Source organism: Pelecanus crispus, chromosome 1 (genome assembly GCF_030463565.1).
Source record: "Pelecanus crispus isolate bPelCri1 chromosome 1, bPelCri1.pri, whole genome shotgun sequence".
Classification (NCBI taxonomy): Eukaryota; Metazoa; Chordata; class Aves; order Pelecaniformes; family Pelecanidae; genus Pelecanus; species Pelecanus crispus.
In genome coordinates, this window is record NC_134643.1 from 1,341,711 (window position 1) to 1,364,537 (window position 22,827).

The window sequence follows — 22,827 nt, forward strand, 5'->3', positions numbered from 1 at the left end:
TCGCACACACGTGTGACCAGCTGGCCGGGCCTCAGGGCCTTCGCACACGCGTGTGACCAGCTGGCTGAGCCTTTGCACACGCGTGTGATGAGCTGGCTGGGCCTCAGCCCCTGTGTACACACAAGTGACCAGCTGGCCGAGCCTTTGCACACGTGTGTGATGAGCTGACCGGGCCTTTACACACGCGTGTGAGCAGCTGGCCGGGCCTCAGAGCCTTCACACATGCGTGTGATGAGCTGGACAGGTCTTTGCACACGCGTGTGACCAGCTGGCTGAGCCTTCACACACACGTGTGATGAGCTGGACAGGTCTTTGCACACGCGTGTGACCAGCTGGCTGAGCCTTCACACACACGTGTGATGAGCTGGACAGGTCTTTGCACACGCGTGTGACCAGCTGGACAGGCCTTCGCACACACGTGTGACCAGCTGGCCGGGCCTCAGGGCCTTCGCACACGCGTGTGACCAGCTGGCTGAGCCTTTGCACACGCGTGTGATGAGCTGGCTGGGCCTCAGCCCCTGTGTACACACAAGTGACCAGCTGGCCGAGCCTTTGCACACGTGTGTGATGAGCTGACCAGGCCTTTGCACACGCGTGTGAGCAGCTGGCCGGGCCTCAGAGCCTTCACACACGCGTGTGATGAGCTGGACAGGTCTTTGCACACGCGTGTGACCAGCTGGCTGAGCCTTCACACACACGTGTGATGAGCTGGACAGGTCTTTGCACACGCGTGTGACCAGCTGGACAGGCCTTCGCACACACGTGTGACCAGCTGGCCGGGCCTCAGGGCCTTCGCACATGCGTGTGACCAGCTGGCTGAGGCTTTGCACACGCGTGTGAAGAGCTGGCTGGGCCTCAGCCCCTGTGCACACACAAGTGACCAGCTGGCCGAGCCTTTGCACACGTGTGTGATGAGCTGACCGGGCCTTTGCACACGCGTGTGAGCAGCTGGCCGGGCCTCAGAGCCTTCACACACGCGTGTGACCAGCTGGACAGGTCTTTGCACACGCGTGTGACCAGCTGGCTGAGCCTTTGCACACGCGTGTGATGAGATGGCCGGGCCTCAGCCCCTGTGCACAGGCATGTGACCCGCTGACTGGGCCTTTGCACACGCATGTGACAAGCTGGCCAGGCCTTGGCCCCTGTGCACACATGTGTGACGAGCTGGCCAGACCTTTGCACACGTGTGTGACCAGCTGGCCAGGCCTCAGGGCCTTCGCACACGCATGTGCCGAGCTGGCCAGGCCCCTCAGCCCCTGAGCACACGCGTGTGATGAGCTGGCTGGGCCTTTGCACATGCGTGTAACGAGCTGGCCGGGCCTCAGCCCTGGCGCACACGCGTGTGACCAGCTGGCCAAGCCTTTGCACATGTGTGTGATGAGCTGGCTGGGCCTCAGGGCCTTTGCACACGCATGTGACGAGCTGGCCGAGCCTTTGCACATGTGTGTGATGAGCTGGCTGGGCCTCAGGGCCTTCGCACACGCATGTGACGAGCTGGCCAGGCCTTGGCCCCTGCACACACGTGTGACGAGCTGGCCAGACCTTTGCACACACGTGTGATGAGCTGGCCAGGCCTTTGCACACATATGTGATGAGCTGGCCAGGCCTCAGGGCCTTCGCACACGCATGTGACAAGCTGGCCGGGCCTTTGCACACACGTGTGAGCAGCTGGACAGGCCTTGGCCCCTGTGCACACTCGTGTGACAAGCTGGCCAGGCCCCTCAGCCCCTGTGCACACACGTGTGATGAGCCGGCCAGGCCTCAGGGCCTTCGCACACACCTGTGAGAAGCTGGCCAGGCCTTTGCACACGCGTGTGACGAGCTGGCCGGGCCTCAGCATGTTTGCACATGTGTGATGAGCTGACCGGGCCTCAGGGCCCTTGCACACGCATGTGACGAGCTGGCCAGGCCTCAGCCGCTTCGCACACATGTCACGAGCCGGCCAGGCCTCAGCCCCATTCCCACACGTGTCATGAGCCGGCCGGGCCTCAGCCCCGTTCCCACACGTGTCACGAGCCGGCCAGGCCTCAGCCCCGTTCCCACACGTGTCACGAGCCGGCCGGGCCTCAGCCCCGTTCCCACATGTGTCACGAGCTGTCCGGGCCTCAGCCCCGTTCCCACACGTGTCATGAGCCGGCCGGGTCTCAGCCCGTCCCCACACGTGTCCCGAGCTGGCCAGGCCTCAGCCCCGTTCCCACACGTGTCCCGAGCCGGCCGGGCCTCAGCCCCGTTCCCACACGTGTCAGGCCTCAGCCCCGTTCCCACACGTGTCCCAAGCCGGCCAGGCCTCAGCCCCGTTCCCACACGTGTCCCGAGCCGGCCAGGCCTCAGCCCCGTTCCCACACGTGTCCCAAGCCGGCCAGGCCTCAGCCCCGTTCCCACACGTGTCCCAAGCCGGCCGGGCCTCAGCCCCGTTCCCACACGTGTCCCGAGCCGGCCAGGCCTCAGCCCCGTTCCCACACATGTCACGAGCCGGCCGGGCCTCAGCCCCGTTCCCACACGTGTCACGAGCTGTCTGGGCCTCAGCCCCGTTCCCACACATGTCACGAGCCGGCCGGGCCTCAGCCCCATTCCCACACGTGTCACGAGCCGGCCCAGGCCTCAGCCCCGTTCCCACATGTGTCCCGAGCCGGCCAGGCCTCAGCCCCGTTCCCACACGTGTCCCGAGCCGGCCGGGCCTCAGCCCCGTTCCCACATGTGTCACGAGCCGGCCAGGCCTCAGCCCCGTTCCCACACGTGTCACGAGCTGTCCGGGCCTCAGCCCCTTTCCCACACGTGTCATGAGCCGGCCGGGTCTCAGCCCGTTCCCACACGTGTCCCGAGCCGGCCAGGCCTCAGCCCCGTTCCCACACGTGTCACGAGCCGGCCAGGCCTCAGCCCCATTCCCACACGTGTCCTGAGCCGGCCGGGCCTCAGCCCCGTTCCCACACGTGTCAGGCCTCAGCCCCGTTCCCACATGTGTCACGAGCCGGCCGGGCCTCAGCCCCGTTCCCACACGTGTCATGAGCCGGCCGGGCCTCAGCCCCGTTCCCACACGTGTCAGGCCTCAGCCCCGTTCCCACACGTGTCCCGAGCCGGCCGGGCCTCAGCCCCGTTCCCACACGTGTCCCGAGCCGGCCAGGCCTCAGCCCCGTTCCCACACGTGTCCCGAGCCGGCCGGGCCTCAGCCCCGTTCCCACACGTGTCCCGAGCCGGCCGGGCCTCAGCCCCGTTCCCACATGTGTCAGGCCTCAGCCCCGTTCCCACATGTGTCACGAGCCGGCCGGGCCTCAGCCCGTCCCCACACGTGTCCCGAGCTGGCCGGGCCTCGTGCGGGCGTCCCCGCCGCCCCATCCCCGCCGTCCCCCCGCAGGCGCCGCCATGAACCCCCCGCCGCGCCGCGTGCGGCTGAAGCCCTGGCTGGTGGCCCAGGTGAGCAGCCAGCGCTACCCCGGCCTGCGCTGGCTGGACCCCGAGCGGCGCCGCTTCGCCATCCCCTGGCGCCACGCCACCCGCCACCCCCCCGCCCCCCAGGACCACGACACCATCTTCAAGGTGACGGCGGTGACGGGGGGGGCACGGGGCGAGGGGGGGGACGAGGGGGACGGGGGTGACAAGAGGGACGCGGGATGGTGGCGATGGGGTGACAGGGGGGACAGTGGATGGGGGGACAGGGGGACAAGGGGGACAGGGTGACAAGAGGGACACGGGATGGAGTGATGGGGTGATGACGGGGACAGCAGATGGGGGGACCGGGTGACAGGGTGACAGGAGGGACACGGGATGCAGGTGATGGGGTGATGAGGGGGACAGCAGATGGGGGGACCGGGGTGACAGGGTGACAGGAGGGACACGGGATGGAGTGATGGGGTGATGAGGGGGACAGCAGATGGGGGGACCGGGTGACAGGGTGACAGGAGGGACACGGGATGGAGTGATGGGGTGATGAGGGGGACAGCAGATGGGGGGACCGGGTGACAGGGTGACAGGAGGGACACGGGATGGAGTGATGGGGTGATGAGGGGGACAGCAGATGGGGGGACCGGGTGACAGGGTGACAGGAGGGACACGGGATGGAGTGATGGGGTGATGAGGGGGACAGCAGATGGGGGGACCAGGTGACAGGGTGACAGGAGGGACACGGGATGCAGGTGATGGGGTGATGAGGGGGACAGCAGATGGGGGGACCGGGTGACAGGGTGACAGGAGGGACACGGGATGGAGTGATGGGGTGACAGGGGATGGGGGGACAAGGGGGACATGGAATGGGGGCGATGGGGTGGCAAGGGGGTCGGGTGATGGGTGGCAAGGGGGACGGGATGGGGCGATGGGGTGACGAGGGGGACGGGGTGACAAGAGGGACACGGGATGGTGGCGATGGGGGTGACGAGGGGCACGGGGTGATTAGGTGACAAGGGGGACAGGGTGACAAGAGGGACATAGAATGGGGGCAATGGGGTGACAAGGGGGACAGCGGATGGGGGGACAGGGTGACGGGGGGACAGGGGACAGGGTGACAAGAGGGACACGGGATGGAGTGATGGGGTGACAGGGGACAGGGGGACAGGGGGACATGGGATGGGGGCGATGGGGTGACGAGGGGGACGGGGGACAAGAGGGACATGGGATGGTGGTGATTGGGTGACAAGGGGGACATGGACGGGGGACAGGGTGACAAGGGTGACAGGGGGACAGGGTGACAAGAGGGACACGGGATGGGGTGATGGGGTGACAGGAGGGACATGGGATGGGGGTGACGGGGTGACGAGGGGGACAGGGTGACAAGGGGGATGGGGACAGGGGACAGGGCGATGGGGTGACAGGAGGGACACAGGATGGGGTGACAAGGGGGAGAGGGGACGGGGGGACAGGGGCGATGGGGTGACAAGGGGGACATGGGTCGGGGGACAGGGTGACAAGGGGGACGGGGCGATGGGGTGACAAGGGAGACATGGGATGGGAGGGACAGGGTGTCAAGGGGGACGGGGGACAGGCAATGGGTGCCCTGAGATGGGGGTGATGGGGTGAGAAAGGGGGCACGGGGGATGGGGGGACAGGGTGCCGGGGGGGCAGGGACGATGGGTGCCAGGGGTCAGGGGGGATGGGTGCCAATTTGGGGGGCAGGGACATTGGGTGCCAAGGGGGATGGGGATGATGGGTGCCAAGGATGATGGGTGCCAAGGATGATGGGTGCCAAGGATGATGGGTGCCAAGGAGGATGAGGTCAATGGGTGCCAAGGATGATGGGTGCCTATGGGGATGGGGACGATGGGTGCCAAGGATGAGGGGTGCCAAGGGGGATGGGGACGATGGGTGCCAGGGATGATGGGTGCCAGGGATGATGGGTGCCAAGGAGGATGAGGTCAATGGGTGCCAAGGATGATGGGTGCCTATGGGGATGGGGACGATGGGTGCCAGGGATGATGGGTGCCAGGGATGATGGGTGCCAAGGGGGATGACGACGATGGGTGCCAAGGATGATGGGTGCCAAGGTGGGGGGCAGGGACAATGGGTGCCAAGGATGATGGGTGCCAAGGGGGATGAGGTCAATGGGTGCCAAGGATGGGTGCCAAGGATGATGGGTGCCAAGGGGGATGAGGTCGATGGGTGCCAAGGATGATGTGTGCCAAGGGGGATGAGGTCAATGGGTGCCAAGGATGGGTGCCAAGGATGATGGGTGCCAAGGGGGATGAGGACAATGGGTGCCAAGGATGATGGGTGCCAAGGGGGATGGGTGCCAAGGGGGATGAGGTCAATGGGTGCCAAGGATGATGGGTGCCAAGGTGGGGGGCAGGGACAATGGGTGCCAAGGATGATGGGTGCCAAGGGGGATGAGGTTGATGGGGGCCAAGGATGATGGGTGCCAAGGGGGATGAGGATGATGGGTGCCAAGGATGATGGGTGCCAAGGGGGATGAGGTCGATGGGTGCTAAGGGGAATGAGGACAATGGGTGCCAAAGATGATGGGTGCCAAGGGGGATGGGGACGATGGGTGCCAAGGATGATGGGTGCCAAGGCGGGGGGCAGGGACAATGGGTGCCAAGGATGATGGGTGCCAAGGGGGATGGGGTCGATGGGTGCCAAGGGGGATGGGGATGCTGGGTTCCAAGGGGGCCGGGGACGATGGGTGCCAGGGGTGCCACAGGGCAGGGGAGGGGTGCCGGGTGCTGACCCCCCACCCCACCCCGGCCCCCAGGCATGGGCGCAGGAGACAGGGAAGTTCACGGAGGGGGTGGACGAGCCGGACCCGGCCAAGTGGAAGGCCAACCTGCGCTGCGCCCTCAACAAGAGCCGGGAGTTCCGCCTGCTCTTCGATGGCACCAAGGCCACCCCACTCCAGCCCTACAAGGTCTACGAGCTCTGCCAGGGCCCCGCCGAGGGCGCAGGTACCGCCGGGCGCCCAGCCGGGCTGGAGAAGGGTGCTGGGGGCACCCCGTGGGGCTCCTGCACCCCAGGGAGCTCCTGCACCCCACAAGGACCCCACACTCCATGAGGTCCCAGCACCCCAGAAGGTCCCAGCACTCCACCAGGTCCCAGCACCCTGTGGAGCTCCAGCACCCCACCAGGTCCCAGCACCCCAGGGAGCTCCTGCACCCCACAAGGACCCCACACTCCATGAGGTCCCAGCACCCCAGAAGGTCCCAGCACTCCACCAGGTCCCAGCACCCTGTGGAGCTCCAGCACCCCACCAGGTCCCAGCACCCCAGGGAGCTCCTGCACCCCACAAGGACCCCACACTCCATGAGGTCCCAGCACCCCACCAAGTCCCAGCGCCCTGTGGAGCTCCAGCACCCCATGGAGCTCCTGCACCCCATGGAGCTCCAGCACCCCACAAGGTCCCAGCACCCCATGAGGTCCCAGCACCCCAGGGAGCTCCTGCACCCCACAAGGACCCCACACTCCATGAGGTCCCAGCACCCAAGAAGGTCCCAGCACCCCACCAGGTCCCAGCACCCCATGGAGCTCCTGCACCCCACAAGGAACCCACACTCCATAAGATCCCAGCGCCCCAGAAGGTCCCAGCACCCCATGGAGCTCCTGCATCCCATGGAGCTCCAGCACCCCACCAGGTCCCAGCACCCCACGAGTCCCCAGCACCTCACAAGGACCCAGCACCCCATGGAGCTCCAGCACCCCACAAGGACCCCACACTCCATAAGGTCCCAGCACCCCACAAGGCCCAAGCAACCCCGTGGAGCTCCAGCACCCCACAAGTCCCCAGCACCCCATGGAGCTCCAGCACCCCGTGAGGTCCCAGCATCCCACTGGGTCCTGGCACCCCATGGAGCTCCAGCACCCCAGGGAGCTCCTGCACCCCACTAGGACCCCACACTCCATCAGGTCCCAGCACCCCATGGAGCTCCAGCACCCCATGAAGTCCCAGCACCCCATCAGGTCCCAGCACCCTGTGGAGCTCCAGCACCCCACAAGTCCCCAGCACCCCATGGAGCTCCAGCACCCCATGAGGTCCCAGCATCCCACTGGGTCCTGGCACCCCATGGAGCTCCAGCACCCCAGGGAGCTCCAGCACCCCACAAGGACCCCACACTCCATGAGGTCCCAGCACCCCACCAGCTCCCAGCACCCCATGGAGCTCCAGCACCCCATGAAGTCCCAGCACCCCACCAGGTCCCAGCACCCCACAAGTCCCCAGCACCCCATGGAGCCCCAGCCCATCTCTCCCTTGCAGATGGGGATGACTATGGCTGCGGCGGGGAGGAGGACGTCAGCCAGGTACCCGGGGGGGGGGGGTCAGGGTGGGGGACCCCCAAACCGGGGACCCCTCATGGGGGCCGGGAGGGGATCCCTGCACCCCAACCCCATAACCGCCCCGCTCTCCTCCCCACAGCTCCAGAAGATGACGTCTCTCAGCATTGAGGGTGAGCGGGGGGTATCAGGCAGATTGGGGTGCGCGGGGTGCACCCACCCGGCATTTTTGGGGGGCGTTTGGGGGTCCTGACCGCCCTCCGACCCCACGCTGTGCCTCCCCAGACCCCCAGCACGGGGGGGGACCTGCTGCCCTCCTACTCCTGGCCCAAGGAGGAGCCCCACTTCGGCAGCGGCTGCCTCCCGGGGCCCTTCATGCCGGGCCCCCCACCACTGCTCCCCGGGGAGGTGGGGGGCACCCATGGGACCCCCGAGCTGCCCCCCGCCACCCTCGCCGAGACAGGGCCCCCCTTGGGCACCCTGGGGCCCCCGGCTGCCTGCCCGATGGCACCCATGGAGCACGTCATCCCCAACCTGCTCATCAGCCCCCACATGCTGCCGCGTAAGGACGGGGGGCTGTGGGGTGGCCAGAGGTGGCCATGGGTGTGGGGTGGCCATGGGGTGGTGGTGGCCATGGGTGTGGGGTGGCCATGGGGTGGTGGTGGCCATGGGTGTGGGGTGGTCATGGATGGCCATGGGTGTGGGGTGGCCATGGGGTGGTGGTGGCCATGGGTGTGGGGTGGCCATGGGGTGGTGGTGGCCATGGGTGTGGGGTGGCCATGGGGTGGTGGTGGCCATGGGTGTGGGGTGGCCATGGGGTGGTGGTGGCCATGGGTGTGGGGTGGCCATGGGGTGGCCATGGGTGTGGGGTGGCCATGGGGTGGTGGTGGCCATGGGTGTGGGGTGGCCATGGGTGTGGGGTGGCCATGGGGTGGTGGTGGCCATGGGTGTGGGGTGGCCATGGGGTGGTGGTGGCCATGGGTGTGGGGTGGTCATGGATGGCCATGGGTGTGGGGTGGCCATGGGGTGGCCATGGGGTGGTGGTGGCCATGGGTGTGGGGTGGCCATGGGGTGGCCATGGGTGTGGGGTGGCCATGGGGTGGTGGTGGCCATGGGTGTGGGGTGGCCATGGGTGGCTGGATGGGGTGGCCATGGGGTGGGGTGGCCAGACAGGGGTGGCCATGGGTGTGCGGTGTCCTTCAGGTGGCTGGGTGGGGGTGGCCATGGGGTGGGGTGGCCATGAGGTGGTTGGACAGGGATGGCCATGGGGTGGCTGAGTGGTGGTGGCCATGGGTGTGGGTGGCCAGACAGGGCTGGCCATGGGGTGGCCATGGGTGTGGGGTGGCTTTGGGGTGGCGGTGGCCATGGGGTGGTTGGATGTGGTGGCCATGGGTGTGGAGTGGCCAGACAGGGATGGCCATGGGGTGGGGTGGCCATGGGGTGGCTGGGTGGTGGTGGCCATGGGTGTGGGGTGGCCATGAGGTGGTTGGACAGAGGTGGCCATGGGGTGGCTGGCTGGTGGTGGTCATGGAGTGGGGTGGCCATGGGGTGCGGTGGCTGGGTGGTGGTGGCCATGGGATGGCCAGGCAAGGGTGGTTGTGGGGTGGTTGGCTGGTGGTGGCCATGGGTTGGGTGGATGGTGGTGTCCATGGGGTGGCCATGGGGTGGTTGGATGGTGGTGGCCATGGGGTGGGGTGGCCATGGGGTGGGGTGGCCATGGGGTGTTTGGATGGTGGTGGCCATGGGGTGGCCATGGGGTGGTTGGATGGTGGTGGCCATGGGGTGGGGTGGCCATGGGGTGGGGTGGCCATGGGGTGGTTGGATGGTGGTGGCCATGGGGTGGCCATGGGGTGGTTGGATGATAGTGGCCATGGGGTGGTTGGATGATGGTGGCCATGGGGTGGGGTGGCCATGGGGTGGTTGGATGGTGGTGGCCATGGGGTGGCCATGGGGTGGTTGGATGATAGTGGCCATGGGGTGGTTGGATGATGGTGGCCATGGGGTGGGGTGGCCATGGGGTGGCCATGGGGTGGGGTGGCCATGGGGTGGTTGGATGGTGGTGGCCATGGGGTGGGGTGGCCATGGGGTGGCCATGGGGTGGGGTGGCCATGGGGTAGCCATGGGGTGGGGTGGCCATGGGGTGGTTGGATGGTGGTGGCCATGGGGTGGTTGGATGGTGGTGGCCATGGGGTGGCCATGGGGTGGTTGGATGGTGGTGGCCATGGGGTGGCCATGGGGTGGTTGGATGGTGGTGGCCATGGGGTGGCCATGGGGTGGTTGGATGATAGTGGCCATGGGGTGGTTGGATGATGGTGGCCATGGGGTGGGGTGGCCATGGGGTGGCCATGGGGTGGGGTGGCCATGGGGTGGTTGGATGGTGGTGGCCATGGGGTGGTTGGATGGTGGTGGCCATGGGGCAGGGTGGCCATGGGGTAGCCATGGGGTGGGGTGGCCATGGGGTGGTTGGCCGGTGGTGGCCATGGGGTGGCCATGGGGTGGCTGGGTGGTGGTGGCCATGGGTTGGTTGGCTGGTGGTGGCCATGGGGTGTTCCCCGGCGGGCAGCTCACATCCGCATCCCTTCGGCAGTGACCGACCTGGAGATCAAGTTCCAGTACCGGGGCCGTCAGGTCTGCGTCCTCACCATCAGCAACCCCCACGGCTGCCGCCTCTTCCACAGCAGCCTGGAGCCCACGCAGGAGCAGGTGGAGCTCTTCGGGCCGCTGACGCTGGAGCAGGTCCGCTTCCCCGCCACCGACGCCATCCCCAACGAGAAGCAACGTTTCTACACCCACCAGCTCCTGGACGTGCTGGACCGCGGGCTCATCCTGGAGCTGCAGGGCCAGGACATCTACGCCATCCGCCTCTGCCAGTGCAAGGTCTTCTGGACGGGGCCCTGCGCCGCCCACCACGTCGGCCCCAACCCCATCGAGAGGGAGAAGAAGACCAAGCTCTTCAGCCTCGAGGGCTTTCTCAACGGTGAGAGGAGGGTGGGGTGGTTGTCCCCACTGGAGGGGACGGAGGGGTCAGCTGGGATGGGGGGGACACCAGGCGGCACGTGGGGACCTGATGGCATGGGGGGACCAAGCTGGGACATGGAGATGAGCTGGGATGGGGGGACACCAGGCAGCCCATGGGGACCTGGTGGCATGGGGGGACCGAGCTGGGACAGGTGGGACAAGCTGGAATGAAGAGATCCAAGCTGGGATGGGGGGACACCAGGGAGCCCATGGGGCAACCAAGCTGGGATGGGGGGACCGAGCTGGGACACGGAGATGAGCTGGGATGGGGGGACACCAGGCAGCCCATGGGGACCTGGTGGCATAGGGGGGACCAAGCTGGGATGAAGACATCCAAGCTGGCATGGGGGGACACCAGGGGGTATACAGGGACCTGGTGGCATGGGGGAACCAAGCTGGGATGGGGGGACACCAGGCAGCCCATGGGGACCTGGTGGCATGGGGGGACCAAGCTGGGACATGGAGATGAGCTGGGATGGGGGGACACCAGGCAGCCCATGGGGACCTGGTGGCATGGGGGGACCGAGCTGGGACGGGTGGGACAAGCTGGAATGAAGAGATCCAAGCTGGGATGGGGGGACACCAGGCAGCCCATGGGGACCTGGTGGCATGGGGCAACCAAGCTGGGACGCGGAGATGAGCCGGGATGGGGGGACACCAGGCAGTCCACGCGCTCCCACCTGGTGTGGGGGACACCAGCTGGGCCCCATCCTGCCCCTCACCGCGGCATCCGGCCCCGCAGGCCTCATCCTGTTCCAAAAGGGTCAAACCACCACCCCCCCGCCCTTCGAAATCTTCTTCTGCTTCGGCGAGGAGTGGCCGGACCAGAAGCCCAAGGAGAAAAAGCTCATCACGGTGCAGGTGAGGGGGCTGCCGGGGCCGGGGACCCCGGGGCTGGGCATCCCGGTGCCGTGGCGGCTGACGCGGTGGGAAGAGGGGGCTGAGGGGAGACCTTATGGCTCTACAACCACCTGACAGGAGGGGGCAGGGAGCGGGGTCGGGCTCTTCTCCCAAGGAAGAAGTGATGGGACAAGAGGGAATGGGCTCAAGCTGCGCCAGGGGAGGTTTAGGTTGGATATTGGGAGAAATTTCTTCATGGAAAGAGTGGCCAAGCGTTGGAACAGGCTGCCCAGAGAGGTGGGGGAGTCCCCAGCCCTGGAGGGGTTCAAAAAATGGGCAGAGGTGGCACTGGGGGCCATGGTTTAGCGGGCATGGGGGTGTTGGGGTGATGGTTGGACTGATGATCTTAGAGATCCTTCCCAACCTCAGTGATTCCCAGTTTTTACTTTCATTAAAAATAATGCAGCCCCCAAGCCAGGAAAGATGAAATGATGACTCTGCCCTTGACTGGTTTGGAGGTGGCCTTGGCAGCGTTGGGTCAATGGTTGGGCTGGGTGATCTTCAAGGGCTTGGCCAACCTCAACACCTCCATGATTCTACGGCTTTGGCAGGTGGTGCCGGTAGCGGCACGGTTGCTGCTGGAGATGTTTTCGGGAGAGTTGTCTTGGTCGGCCGACAGCATCCCCCTGCAGATCTCCCACCCCGACCTGAAGGACAAGATGGTGGAACAGTTCAAGGAGCTTCACCAGCTCTGGCAGAACCAGCAGCGGTTGCCGCCACCGGAGCCCGGCCCCGACGCCGGAGCCTGGGTGCTGCCGCCGGGCTCCCTGCCCCAGTGAGGAGGGGACGCGGGGGAGACCCCCGGCACTGCCACCCCCGAACGCGGCGGGGTGACCCCCACGCCGGCGCCCAAGGCTTTAACGGGGCTGGACCGGAGGAGAAGCCGCACCCAGCTCCCCGGAGCACCTGTGATGCCAAATGCTCAATTTTTAGGGGGAAAACGGGAAGAAAATGGGGTGAGAAATGCGCCGGACCCCCCACCCAGGGATGGGGGCACCCCGCAGCGCCGGGGCCGACCGTGGCACCCAAAATACAACGCGGGGGAAGAAGCAGGCTGGGACTTGGGTGGGTTTTGGTTTTTTTTTTTTTTTAATTTATTTTTTCAGGTTTTTTCTTTTTTTTTCTTGTTTTTATTGTTCTCGAGATGGCTACACACCCCTCCCCGGAAGGGAACAGCATGCGCTCCAGCCGTGCCCGCGGGCCCCGCGCCGGCCTTCTCCCAGCCCCGTCCCCTGCAAATCGCTCGAGCCGTCTCCTTCCCCGCGCGGTGCGACCCTAAAAGAAATCAAATAAAACCGAACGGAAAAAAAAAAAAAAACAACCCACAAAACAAAAAAAAAAACCCAAAAAACCAACCAAAACCAACCAACGCCCAAACAAAAAAACAAACTAAAAAAGAAGAAGGAAAAAAAAAAAAAAAAATGTATTTTAAAGAGTCCGTCCCGCCTGCGCCTTCGCCGGGAGGTCGTCACCAGGCAGGACGCGGTGGGCTCGGGGAGGGCCGAGCCCCGGCGTTCCCCCCAATCCTGCCCGGGACAGACCCTGCAGCCACTGTTTTTTACTAAATCTATTTTAAACCCCCATCTTTTCTGACATAATTTTTATTGTTTGTGGTTTGGTTTGTTTTTTTTTTTTTTTTCCTTTTTTTATTTTTTCTTCCATTTCACAGAAAGTTTTCTACTTCGCGCTCTGATAGTTTTGCTGCCGGGCAAATCCGTTTTCTTCCGGTGTTCGGTGATGGTTTTCTGGTTTTTGTTTTGGTTTTTGTTTTTTTTTTTTTTTTTTTTTTTTTCCTTCCCCCCGTTGGTTTGTTTTCTTGTTTCGGTAGCCGATGTTCGGGAAGCGAATCCGCCGGGAAAGCGGGATCCTCGAGCCGTCCTCCCGCGCGCGCAGGCGGCGCCGGCTCTCCCGGCTGGCGGGACGCGCTGGAGCGAGTGAAAGCCCTCGGCCACGATGAACTTTGCTGATTGTGGGACACATTCTTGGTTTTCTTCGTTTCCTGTCTTCTAATTCAAAGACATTCCTGGCAGCGGGCAGAGGAGAGCGAGGGGTCAGTTTTATTTCCCGCTTGCCTCTCCCGGGCCGGCGCGGGCGCGGCGCCCGTGGTCCCACCGAAACCGCCGTGGCGCGGGGTCCCGGTCCCGGTGACCGCTCGCGGTCCCACGATGGGTGCTTACCTGGGAGACGGGCGCCGTGCCGGAGCAGGAGCTATCGGAACAAGCGGGTGAAGTCCCTCAGAGCCCAGCAGACTTGTTTACATTCCTCAGCGCTGCAAGACGAGGGGTGACGTTACGGGGTGACGTGACGTTACGGGGTGACGTTACGGGGGTGACGTGACGGGGTGACGTGACGGGGTGACGTTACGGGGTGACGTGACGTGATGGGGTGACGTTACAGGGTGACGTTACGGGGTGACGTGACGTGATGGGGTGACGTTACGGGGTGACGTGACGTTACGGGGTGACGTGACAGGGTGACATTACGGGGTGACGTGACAGGGTGACGTTACGGGGTGACGTGACAGGGTGACGTTACGGGGTGATGTGACAGGGTGATGTTACGGGGTGACGTGACGTTACGGGGTGAGGTGACGTTACGGGGTGAGGTGACAGGGTGAGGGGACATTACGGGGTGACGTGACAGGGTGACGTGACGTGACGTTACGGGGGTGACGTGACGTTACGGGGTGACGTTACGGGGTGACGTTACGTTAAGGGGTGACGTTACGGGGTGACGTGACGTGATGGGGTGACGTTACGGGGTGACGTGACGTTATGGGGTGACGTGACAGGGTGACATTACGGGGTGACGTGACAGGGTGATGTTATGGGGTGACGTTACGGGGTGACGTGACGTTACGGGGTGACGTGACGTTACGGGGTGAGGTGATGGGGTGAGGTGACGTGATGGGGTGAGGTGACGTTACGGGGTGAGGTGACAGGGTGAGGGGACATTACGGGGTGACGTGACGTTACGGGGTGACGTGACGGGGTGACGTGACGTGACGTTACGGGGTGACGTGACGTTACGGGGTGACGTGACGTGACGTTACGGGGTGACGTGACGGGGTGACGTGACGTGACGTTACGGGGTGACGTGACGTTACGGGGTGACGTGACGGGGTGACGTGACGGGACGATGTCCAGGGGATGTTCGGGAAGCGGGGAAAGGCGTCCTCCGCCCAGCGCCGGCGGCAAGCGGGAGGCAGGAGCACGCCAGCTCGGCTCCGAGATTTCGGGGAGGACGTAGCGGCAACCGTCGGAGCAAAACGGGCTCCGGGACCGTCCCCGGAGGGGACCCACGTGCCACGACGGCGGCGGCTGGATGACAGGAGCCAGCCACCCCCAGGGACGAGCCCAGCAGGAGATTTGGGCTCTGGGATTTTTTTTTCCGGGGCTGGCTGCTTGCTGACACGGGGCAGAGGGAGCGTTTTGGGATTGAGCGGCCGAGGGACCCCGCTCCCGGCTGCAGGAGAAGGACCGCGGGCACCGGCTCGCAACCGGCTGCCCGGAGCAGGTGGCAGCTCGCCGGGTTGATCCTGCTCTCGCCGCGGGAGCGGACACAGCCCGCAGCGGCAGGCCCGGGCAGGATGCGGCCGTCGGAGCAGCGCGGCCGGCCGGGAGCCGGTGACTCAGAGGGACGAGGAGATGGAGGGCGGGCGGCAGGGCGGCTTGCGAAAGGGCAAGGGAAGGGATGCCGGCTCCGCAGGGCTCGGGCAAGAGCAGAAAAACCTGTTCCGTGATGGAAAAGGCGACACGTGCCCTCCGAAGCAAGGCTTTCCGCAGCCCGCGTCGTACTGGGAACACGCCGGATGAGATATCCGAGCGGATTCAGGGGCGGGGGGGGTGACGTCCCGCCAGCGCGCTCAGCTTTTGCGGAGCTGCTTTGGGGTTGCCGGGAGGACGAGCCGTGGCGAGCGGCGGGCAGGACCGAGCCTCGTAGGACACCAGGGTGCAAAAAGCCGCGTCCCAGAGGCGAGCTTGCCAGGGAAACGGGCAGAGGTGGCACTTGGGGACATGGTTTAGTCTACTCTACCCTTGACTGGTTTAGTGTGGACTTGGTAGTGTAGGTTAATGGTTGGACTGGGTGATCTTAAACATCTTTTCCAACCTAAACGATTCCATGATTCTATGAAAAGCCGGAGCTGTGGCCGTCCTGCTCGGCATCGCACCCTGCCCCGCTCCGGCACGCTCACCTCGTGACCTGCTTGTGGAAGTCCGTCAGCTGTTTGTGCGTGACTTGGATGGCTCCTCCCGTCGTTTCCTTTGGTAAACCCTTCAGCGAGTTCTCCAGCCAGCGACAAAACGTCTGTGCAGGAAGGAAAGAGAAAAAAAAAAAAGGGAGAAGCTCAGGATGCGGAGCCAAAACCGCGTCCTGGCTTGGGGAAAAGGCTTTGGGATTCGGCTTTGCCCGGCGTGCACGCCGGGACGGCTCAGGGCTGAAGCCCGGCCCGCCCCCCGCGCCGTTTCGGGGTACACCCCGTCCCTCTCACCGGCCGGTCGATCTGCATGATCTCCCAGAGCACCTCGGCGACGTCGGGCAGGGTGTACGGCGGCAGGCAGAAGCAGCATGTGTGCAGCAGCTGGTTGACGAGCTGCTGGCCCAGTTGGTTCATCACCTGGCTGATGAGCTCCTTCCGCACTTCAAAGTCTTCCTCGTGCTGCGGGAGGAAGAAGAGCGAGGGGTGAGCGGGGCCCTAGGGAGGGGGACGCGCGGCTCCTCGCCTCCGGGAGCGACTCTGGCAGCGGTGGGAGTAACCGCAGCGGTTTGGCTACGGCAGCGGGACAGCCCTCAACGGGAGACCACGGCGACAAACGCCGATGAGGATGGAGTCCCCCAACTCGGTGGAGGAAGATTAGGTTGGATATTAGGAAAAACTTCTTCACGGAAAGGGTGGTCAAGCATTGGAACAGGCTGCCCAGAGAGGTGGGGGAGTCCCCATCCCTGAAAGCGTTCAAAAAACAGGCAGAGGTGGCACTTGGGGACATGGTTTAGTCTACTCTACCCTTAACTGGTTTAGTGTGGACTTGGTAGTGTTGGGTTAATGGTTGGACTGGATGATCTTCAAGGTCTTTTCCAACCTCAACGATTCCATGATTCCATGATTCTAAGATTCCCCCCCGTGACGAGGAACGGCCCCGCGGGTCACTCACGTCGTTGGCCACGCCGGTGTGGATGAGATCGCGCAGGAACTTCATGACGCTGCAGTTGGCGTCCCGGTGATCCAGGGTGGTGGCGGCGATGGCCCATTGCAGGATGGGGATCATCACTTGGCTGCGTAGCAAGGTGACGGGGCTGCGCTGGATAAACCTGGCCAGGCAGAGGACGGGCAGACATTACCGGTGCTTGTCTGGCTTCCCCACACCCTGCCTCCTCCCACCCGCCCGCAGGGACAGGAGCAGCTCCCACGGGCACGCGGGGACCCCTCCACGAGGAGAGAGGGGTTGGGGTGTCCTCGCGCAGCAGGAGAAGGCGGTGTGTTCAAAAAACGGGCAGAGGTGGCACTTGGGGCCATGGTTTAGTGGGCATGGGGGTGTTGGGGTGATGGTTGATCTGATGATCTTGGAGATCCCTTCCAACCTTAACGATTCCTAGTTTTTACTTTCATTAAAAAATAATCCAGACACCAAGCCAGGAAAAATGAAATTACAACTCAACCCTTAACTGGTTTAGTGGTGGGCTTGGCAATGTTGGGTTAATGGTTGGACTGGATGACCTTAAAGGTCTTTTCCAACCTCAACGATTCCACGATTCGATGATTCTGTGAATCTAGGAGAGCGTGGGTACCTGGCTGCTAGTCGGAAGAGGTCGTCCACGGTGTCCGGGTGGTTCTGAAGGCCACTGGGCTGCTCTAGGAGTTGGAAGGTGGGTATGCATAGTGCCTAGGAGAAAAGGCGTGAGGATCCGTTAGCAATTAGCTCTGATTACACCTCAAATTGCCCTTCTCTCTGCGGGGAGATTTCCAGCACGGACCCCACGGGAGTGGATCAGAGCCTGGCTTCTCCTCCCGACAGCCACGGTCACAGCCGAAAGGGCAGGTTAGGATCTCTCCTCCCCGAGGCAGCAACGCCTTCCTCACCACATCGGCTCCTCCAACGAGAAGCCACTCACCAGGTTCTGCTTTAACCAAAAGCTTCTCATCCTTGGTTTTGCTCACCCAGCCACCAACTTAAGGTGAGAGCAGAGAGGGGCTGGGACCAGCCCAGGTTTGCGTGGGACCTGCTCTGCTTCATGGAAACCCTCCCGGCGCCCGAAGCCTTCCCCATGGGCACAGAGGGGTGGTTACTGCGCCGGCACGTGGAAATAAGAAAAGCAACGGAGCTGGGGAAGGGTCTGGAGCACAGGGCTGGTGGGGAGCGGCTGAGGGAGCTGGGGGTGTTCAGCCTGGAGAAGAGGAGGCTGAGGGGAGACCTGATCGCTCTCTGCAGCTGCCTGACACGAGGGTGTAGTGAGGTGGGTGTTGGTCTCTTCTCCCAAGTAGTTAGCGATAGGACGAGAGGAAATGGGCTCAAGCTGCGCCAGGGGAGGTTTAGGTTGGAAATTAGGAGAAATTTCTTTACGGAAAGGGTGGTCAAGCATTGGAACAGGCTGCCCAGAGAGGTGGTGGAGTCACCATCCCTGGAAGCGTTCAAAAAACGGGCAGAGGTGGCACTTTGGGACATGGTTTAGTGGGCACGGGGGTGTTGGGTTGATGGTTGGGCTGATGACCTTAGAGATCCTTCCCAACCTTAGTGATTCCCAGTTTTTACTTTCATTAAAAAATAATCCAGCCACCAAGTCAGGAAAGATGAAATTATTTCTCTCCCCTTAACTGGTTTAGTGGTGGACTTGGTAGTGTTAGGTTAATGGTTGGACTGGGTGATCTTGAAGGGCTTGGCCAACCCCAACGACCCGACAATTTAGACACGTGGGAACCGAACCCGTCGGCTCTCGGCACCCACCTGCAGCATGTCGAGCAGTCCCTGCCGGCAGCCCTCCTCCATGCCGTACTCATCCACCAAGATGCTGCCCAGGTAGAGGAAGCAGGAGTGCTGGTGTGCCCGGTAGACGTTCACCATCTGCGGGGAGACACGCGCTGCCTGGCACCGCCAACGCCGCAGGCACCGGGCGGGTCCGGCACAGAAACCGGCTTTTTCCATCAGAGAAATCCCCGCGTGCTGCTCGCTGCAGGATCCGGCTGGGAATTTGGCAGCTCCCCGGATTTTCTCAGCCAGCCCCACGCTTTCCCCAAGCGCCGGACCTCCCGCAGAGACCCCCAACCAGCTGCGCCCCACGGGCACGGGTCTCCCGGCTTCCTGACGGCGAGGGGCTGTAGCCCCCAGCTCCGATCGGCGGGCGAGCCGTGGAAGGGTGAAGCCGTACGCTCGTTACCTCCCGTCATCCCGGCCAGGGACGCTGCCCACCGGATCTGCCGGGCAGTCCCACCTTCTCCCTAAGAAAGGGCCGCTCTCGTTGCATGCCGAGACGACGTCCCAGCCTGCTAGACCTTCCCCCAGCCCCATGGCGGGCTTAAAGTACTCGCTCGAGCCTGATCTTGCTCCTCGGAGCATTTCCGTGCCCGCGGCTTGCAGAGCCAACGCGGTTTCCATCCTTCCGTAGCCCAGCGGAAGCACCGTGCAGAGCAGGGGAAGCATCGGGCTGAGGGTTACCTCTTCAAGGAACAGCAGGACGCGGAGTTTTGCGCGTGCTTTTCGAATTACAGATACAACTGCAGGGCTCCCACGGCCTACAGAGCATCCATCGGGAAGAGCTTAGCTCTTCCCTGCAGTTCCAACCCCTCGCTCTGCTCCCCACGGGCTTACGCAGGAACTCCCGAAACTGCCCGGCGTTCACCGCAGCGCTTCCCAGCGCCGGTCGCTGCCCGCTGGCGAGACGCGCCCGCCCGCCGACGCGAAGCGAGGCGTTTTCCGACGCCGGCTCCGAGCCCCGGGATCGCGGCGTCCCCAAGAAAATCGCCGAGCGCGGGGTTTTTTCGGCGGCGGCCTCCGTACCTGGGTGACGAGCGGTTGCAGCAGGGCGGCGGAGCCTTTGCCCACGCAGCGGACGGCGAAGCGCAGGCACCGGCAGCACCGCTCCACGATGCGGTTATCGGCACTGTGTTTGTTCAGGGTCTCCGACAGCACGGGCCAGATCTGAGCGCGGAAAGAGAGAGGGGTTTAAAGCTGAAGCCGGGACGCGGCGTCCCCCGCCGCGACGCTGCCCTTCTAGCCGAAAAACACCCGAATCCTTGTAGGGTCAGGCAAACACCGCTCAGGTCCCAAAAACGAGAGGCGCCTGCATTACGGGGTGGGTAAATCGGCTTTACGTGGGCTGAACACCTCCGGCGCAGCGCTGCGAACGTGAAGTGGCGGGGGAAATGAAAGCGCCTGCGACGTTTCCAAAGCCGGGGCCCCTTCCAAAGGGTTTGAAGACCCAAATCTCACCCCCGGCACCCGATCCCTGCTTCCAGGAGGGAAGGAAACAGTTGGATCTGCCTCGGGGCAACCGGCGATTGCGACCGAACCGCCTGGTACGACCCCCCCACCAACCCGCCCCCGCAGAAATTCCTTCCCCGAATCCGGCACGTACTTCCTGAATGACTTTTTGGCACGGATGGATCTGTCCATTTTCTACAATGGGGTTGGTGTGTCTGTGAAAAGCAGCAAAGGGTTAATTTTTTTTTTTTCTTCCCCCCTTAAACTGGCGTTTAAAAGCCAAGAAAAATGGGTCGGAGCCTCAAGCACTCGCCGAGGCTGCGGGAAGAGGATCGGAAACGGGCTTAGAGGGGCTGGGGAGCCTTGAACTTGGTGAAGAAGCAGCTTCCAGGCCGTTCCTCTTGCGGCCAGGGGGAGAGGAACCGTCACGAATTTGGTTTTAAGGTGAGCAGCTTGGACTCGCGTGCTCATGAACCCCCCGCACGGGGCGGCCCCGGCCCCTCCTTCCTTACCTAAATATGACGGCGAGTCGATCCAGGGGCACGGTAGGGTCTGAGGAGAGGCCGTTGCTTGGCTCCTGAGAGAGCAGCTAAGAAAACAAGGGAAAACGATGGGATTTCAGGAGCGCGGGCAGCCCCGTTTCCCTGCCAAGACTGAATAAACACCGCCTGGACACCAGACCCCCCCACCAGCAAACGCTTTCGCATCCCCTCCGGGCCAAAGCAGAGAAGACATCTCCTCAAACCTTGCCTAGGACCCCAGGCAGCTCCTAGCCTCAGGAGGGTTCCTCGGAAACACGTAGGGTTCCTCGGGAAGCTCAGAGCGGCTTCGCTTTTTGTCTCCTCCGCACTCAGAGCCCGCTCAAAGGGGTCTCTGAAGGAGAAGGGAGCAGGGTCAGGGGTGGAAGAGACGCCTGCCAACGGGTGAGAGCTGCTAGGAGCTCTCGAGAACCGCTCTTGGGCAGCTGGAGCTCATCCCGAAGAGACAAGAGGACGTGCACGTCCCTTTCTCGAGGCTTCCCTCCCTCTTCCTGCCATCCTCTGAGATTTCTGCTCTCCGTTATCCCGCATCTGCATGGAAAAGGTCACTAGGGCCACCAGGTTTTTGGGACGGCCAGAACGTGACCTTCCGGGGCCACGTGCCCCACAGGGAAGACAAGTTCCCACGTTCTCCATCCCGGAGACGCGGGGTGAAAGCTGCCTGCTGCATCTGAGGTGGGTTCGGGAAGGCTCTTTGGCTCCTGGCACGTAAACTGATTTCTAGGGAATGTTTTCTTCCCCATTTAACCCATTCCACGCTCTACCAGCTCGGTATTTCTCAGCCAGGAGAGACTTAGGGACAAGTAGGGTCTTGGTCCCGGACTCCTCGTACACCTCTGGCTTTGAGGACGCACAATTACGGCAGCGGATCAAGCCACGGCAGCTCGACGGCCTCCGATCCGTCCCATCCAAACCGGTGACGGACAAGGAGGGCGTCAACGCGGCTCCGAGCGGGACGTACCTTCTTCAGCGCCATCACTTGTACGGCACAGAGCTCACTGAGGCATTCTGCTATCTTCTCCAAGGGGAGCCTGGCGAGGACCAAGGCTGTCCCTGCAAGGCGAGAAGGAGACAGGCTCAGGAGCAGGAATGCAGCGTCGGAGCGCGGGGGGTAAAACGCAAACACGAGCCAGGTTCCCAAACAGGCCCTGCCTGCGCGCAGGCAGGGAGCGGGCACGGCTCCGAGGCGAAGGGACTGCTTCCCAAGGCTGGGAGACGGTTCTCCGCAGCTTGAACCCGACTCCTTTGGTTAAACCAGACACCACAATAACTTTCTGCGGGGCGGGAAGGGGGAAGGAATGCCGGCATGCGGGAGCACGGGGAGGATCCGAAGGCGGAGGGCCGTCACGAGGAGACCCGGGCACGCCGGCGCGTCCTCGCCCGCGCCCGGCAGCATCACGAGGCTCCGAGGAAAGCTTCTTTCGGCCCGCGGCTCAGGCGTTTCAGGGCTGCCACAAAAACGACGCAGGAGGGCGAGCGCTCGAGCCGCTGCCCCACCGCCACATCGCGGCACCCGGCTCAAAGGCAGGAGAGCAACCAGCCCGCGTCGGCCGTGCCGGGAGGGAACCCGGGAGGGAAAAAAAAAAAAATTTCTCCCCAGCTCACGTATTCGTCGCGTCGTTGCAAAGGAGGAGGAGAAATACTTTGCGGCAGGGAGAGGAGCTGCTCAGAAGCGGGGCTAACGCTGCCTGCGTCGATACGCGAGCGCAAACAAGTGAAAAACCGTGAGTTTTGCCTCTTGCGTCGCGCGGCGCGGCCGCAGGAAGGCTCCCTTTGCGCAAGCTCCAGAGCTGCTCCTTTTTTTAAAGGTTTCGGAAGCGCTCGAATCCGTCGGGAATCCCTGAGGCCCGGCCAGGAGTCCTGCACCTCCCCGAAACCAGCCGTGGTTGAAGAGGCACACGGTGCCCGACAGCCGAAGGCCTGGCGAGAAGCGAGCGCCCCGACCACAGGCTGGAGTTGAAAAACTACATTCTTGTGCCCAAACTGCCTCTAAAATGACAAATACTCGCGATTTTTCCCTCCCCGTGCGTACAGCAGCCGATTTCCAAGCGTTCGGATGTAGCTGTAACCCACTGCTAGCTTGGCTGCGGGCATTTCAAATGTTTTTCTTCCCGCATTTCAAGTCCAGAGCAGGGACGGAGATAGTTTATAAACCCAGAAAGGATCTCTTTCTACCTCCCGCCCCAAGCGAGCTCTCGAGACGACTCGAAACGCGGACACGGGGAGCGCCTCGGGGCAAAGCGAGACGCTCTCGCCTAAGAAAAACCACG

The 22,827-nt window shown here is 63.5% G+C and overlaps 2 protein-coding genes across 2 annotated transcripts in view; one reads left to right on the top strand and one right to left on the bottom strand.

Moving 5' to 3' along the window:
* The first annotated feature begins 3,351 nt into the window (after positions 1-3,351).
* IRF5 (interferon regulatory factor 5) lies at positions 3,352-12,383 on the top strand. The gene is made up of 8 exons (XM_075719966.1): positions 3,352-3,534; positions 6,176-6,365; positions 7,670-7,713; positions 7,829-7,870; positions 7,972-8,248; positions 10,274-10,663; positions 11,447-11,565; positions 12,156-12,383. Exons 1-8 carry the CDS (start codon positions 3,361-3,363, stop codon positions 12,381-12,383), a joined length of 1,464 nt encoding a protein of 487 aa, XP_075576081.1. The 5' UTR covers positions 3,352-3,360.
* Positions 12,384-13,544: 1,161 nt separating this feature from the next.
* TNPO3 (transportin 3) overlaps positions 13,545-22,827 on the bottom strand; it is a 50,290-nt gene continuing 41,007 nt past the window's right edge. Inside the window, exons 13-23 of the mRNA XM_075718836.1 lie at positions 21,519-21,610; positions 20,531-20,607; positions 20,173-20,233; positions 19,596-19,736; positions 18,546-18,662; positions 17,392-17,486; positions 16,758-16,914; positions 16,097-16,264; positions 15,800-15,912; positions 13,782-13,873; positions 13,545-13,627 (exon numbers count right to left, since the gene is read on the bottom strand). Coding sequence (XP_075574951.1) covers positions 13,813-13,873; positions 15,800-15,912; positions 16,097-16,264; positions 16,758-16,914; positions 17,392-17,486; positions 18,546-18,662; positions 19,596-19,736; positions 20,173-20,233; positions 20,531-20,607; positions 21,519-21,610 — 1,082 coding nt within the window. The 3' untranslated portion in view covers positions 13,545-13,627; positions 13,782-13,812. The remainder of the gene's footprint in view (positions 13,628-13,781; positions 13,874-15,799; positions 15,913-16,096; positions 16,265-16,757; positions 16,915-17,391; positions 17,487-18,545; positions 18,663-19,595; positions 19,737-20,172; positions 20,234-20,530; positions 20,608-21,518; positions 21,611-22,827) is intronic.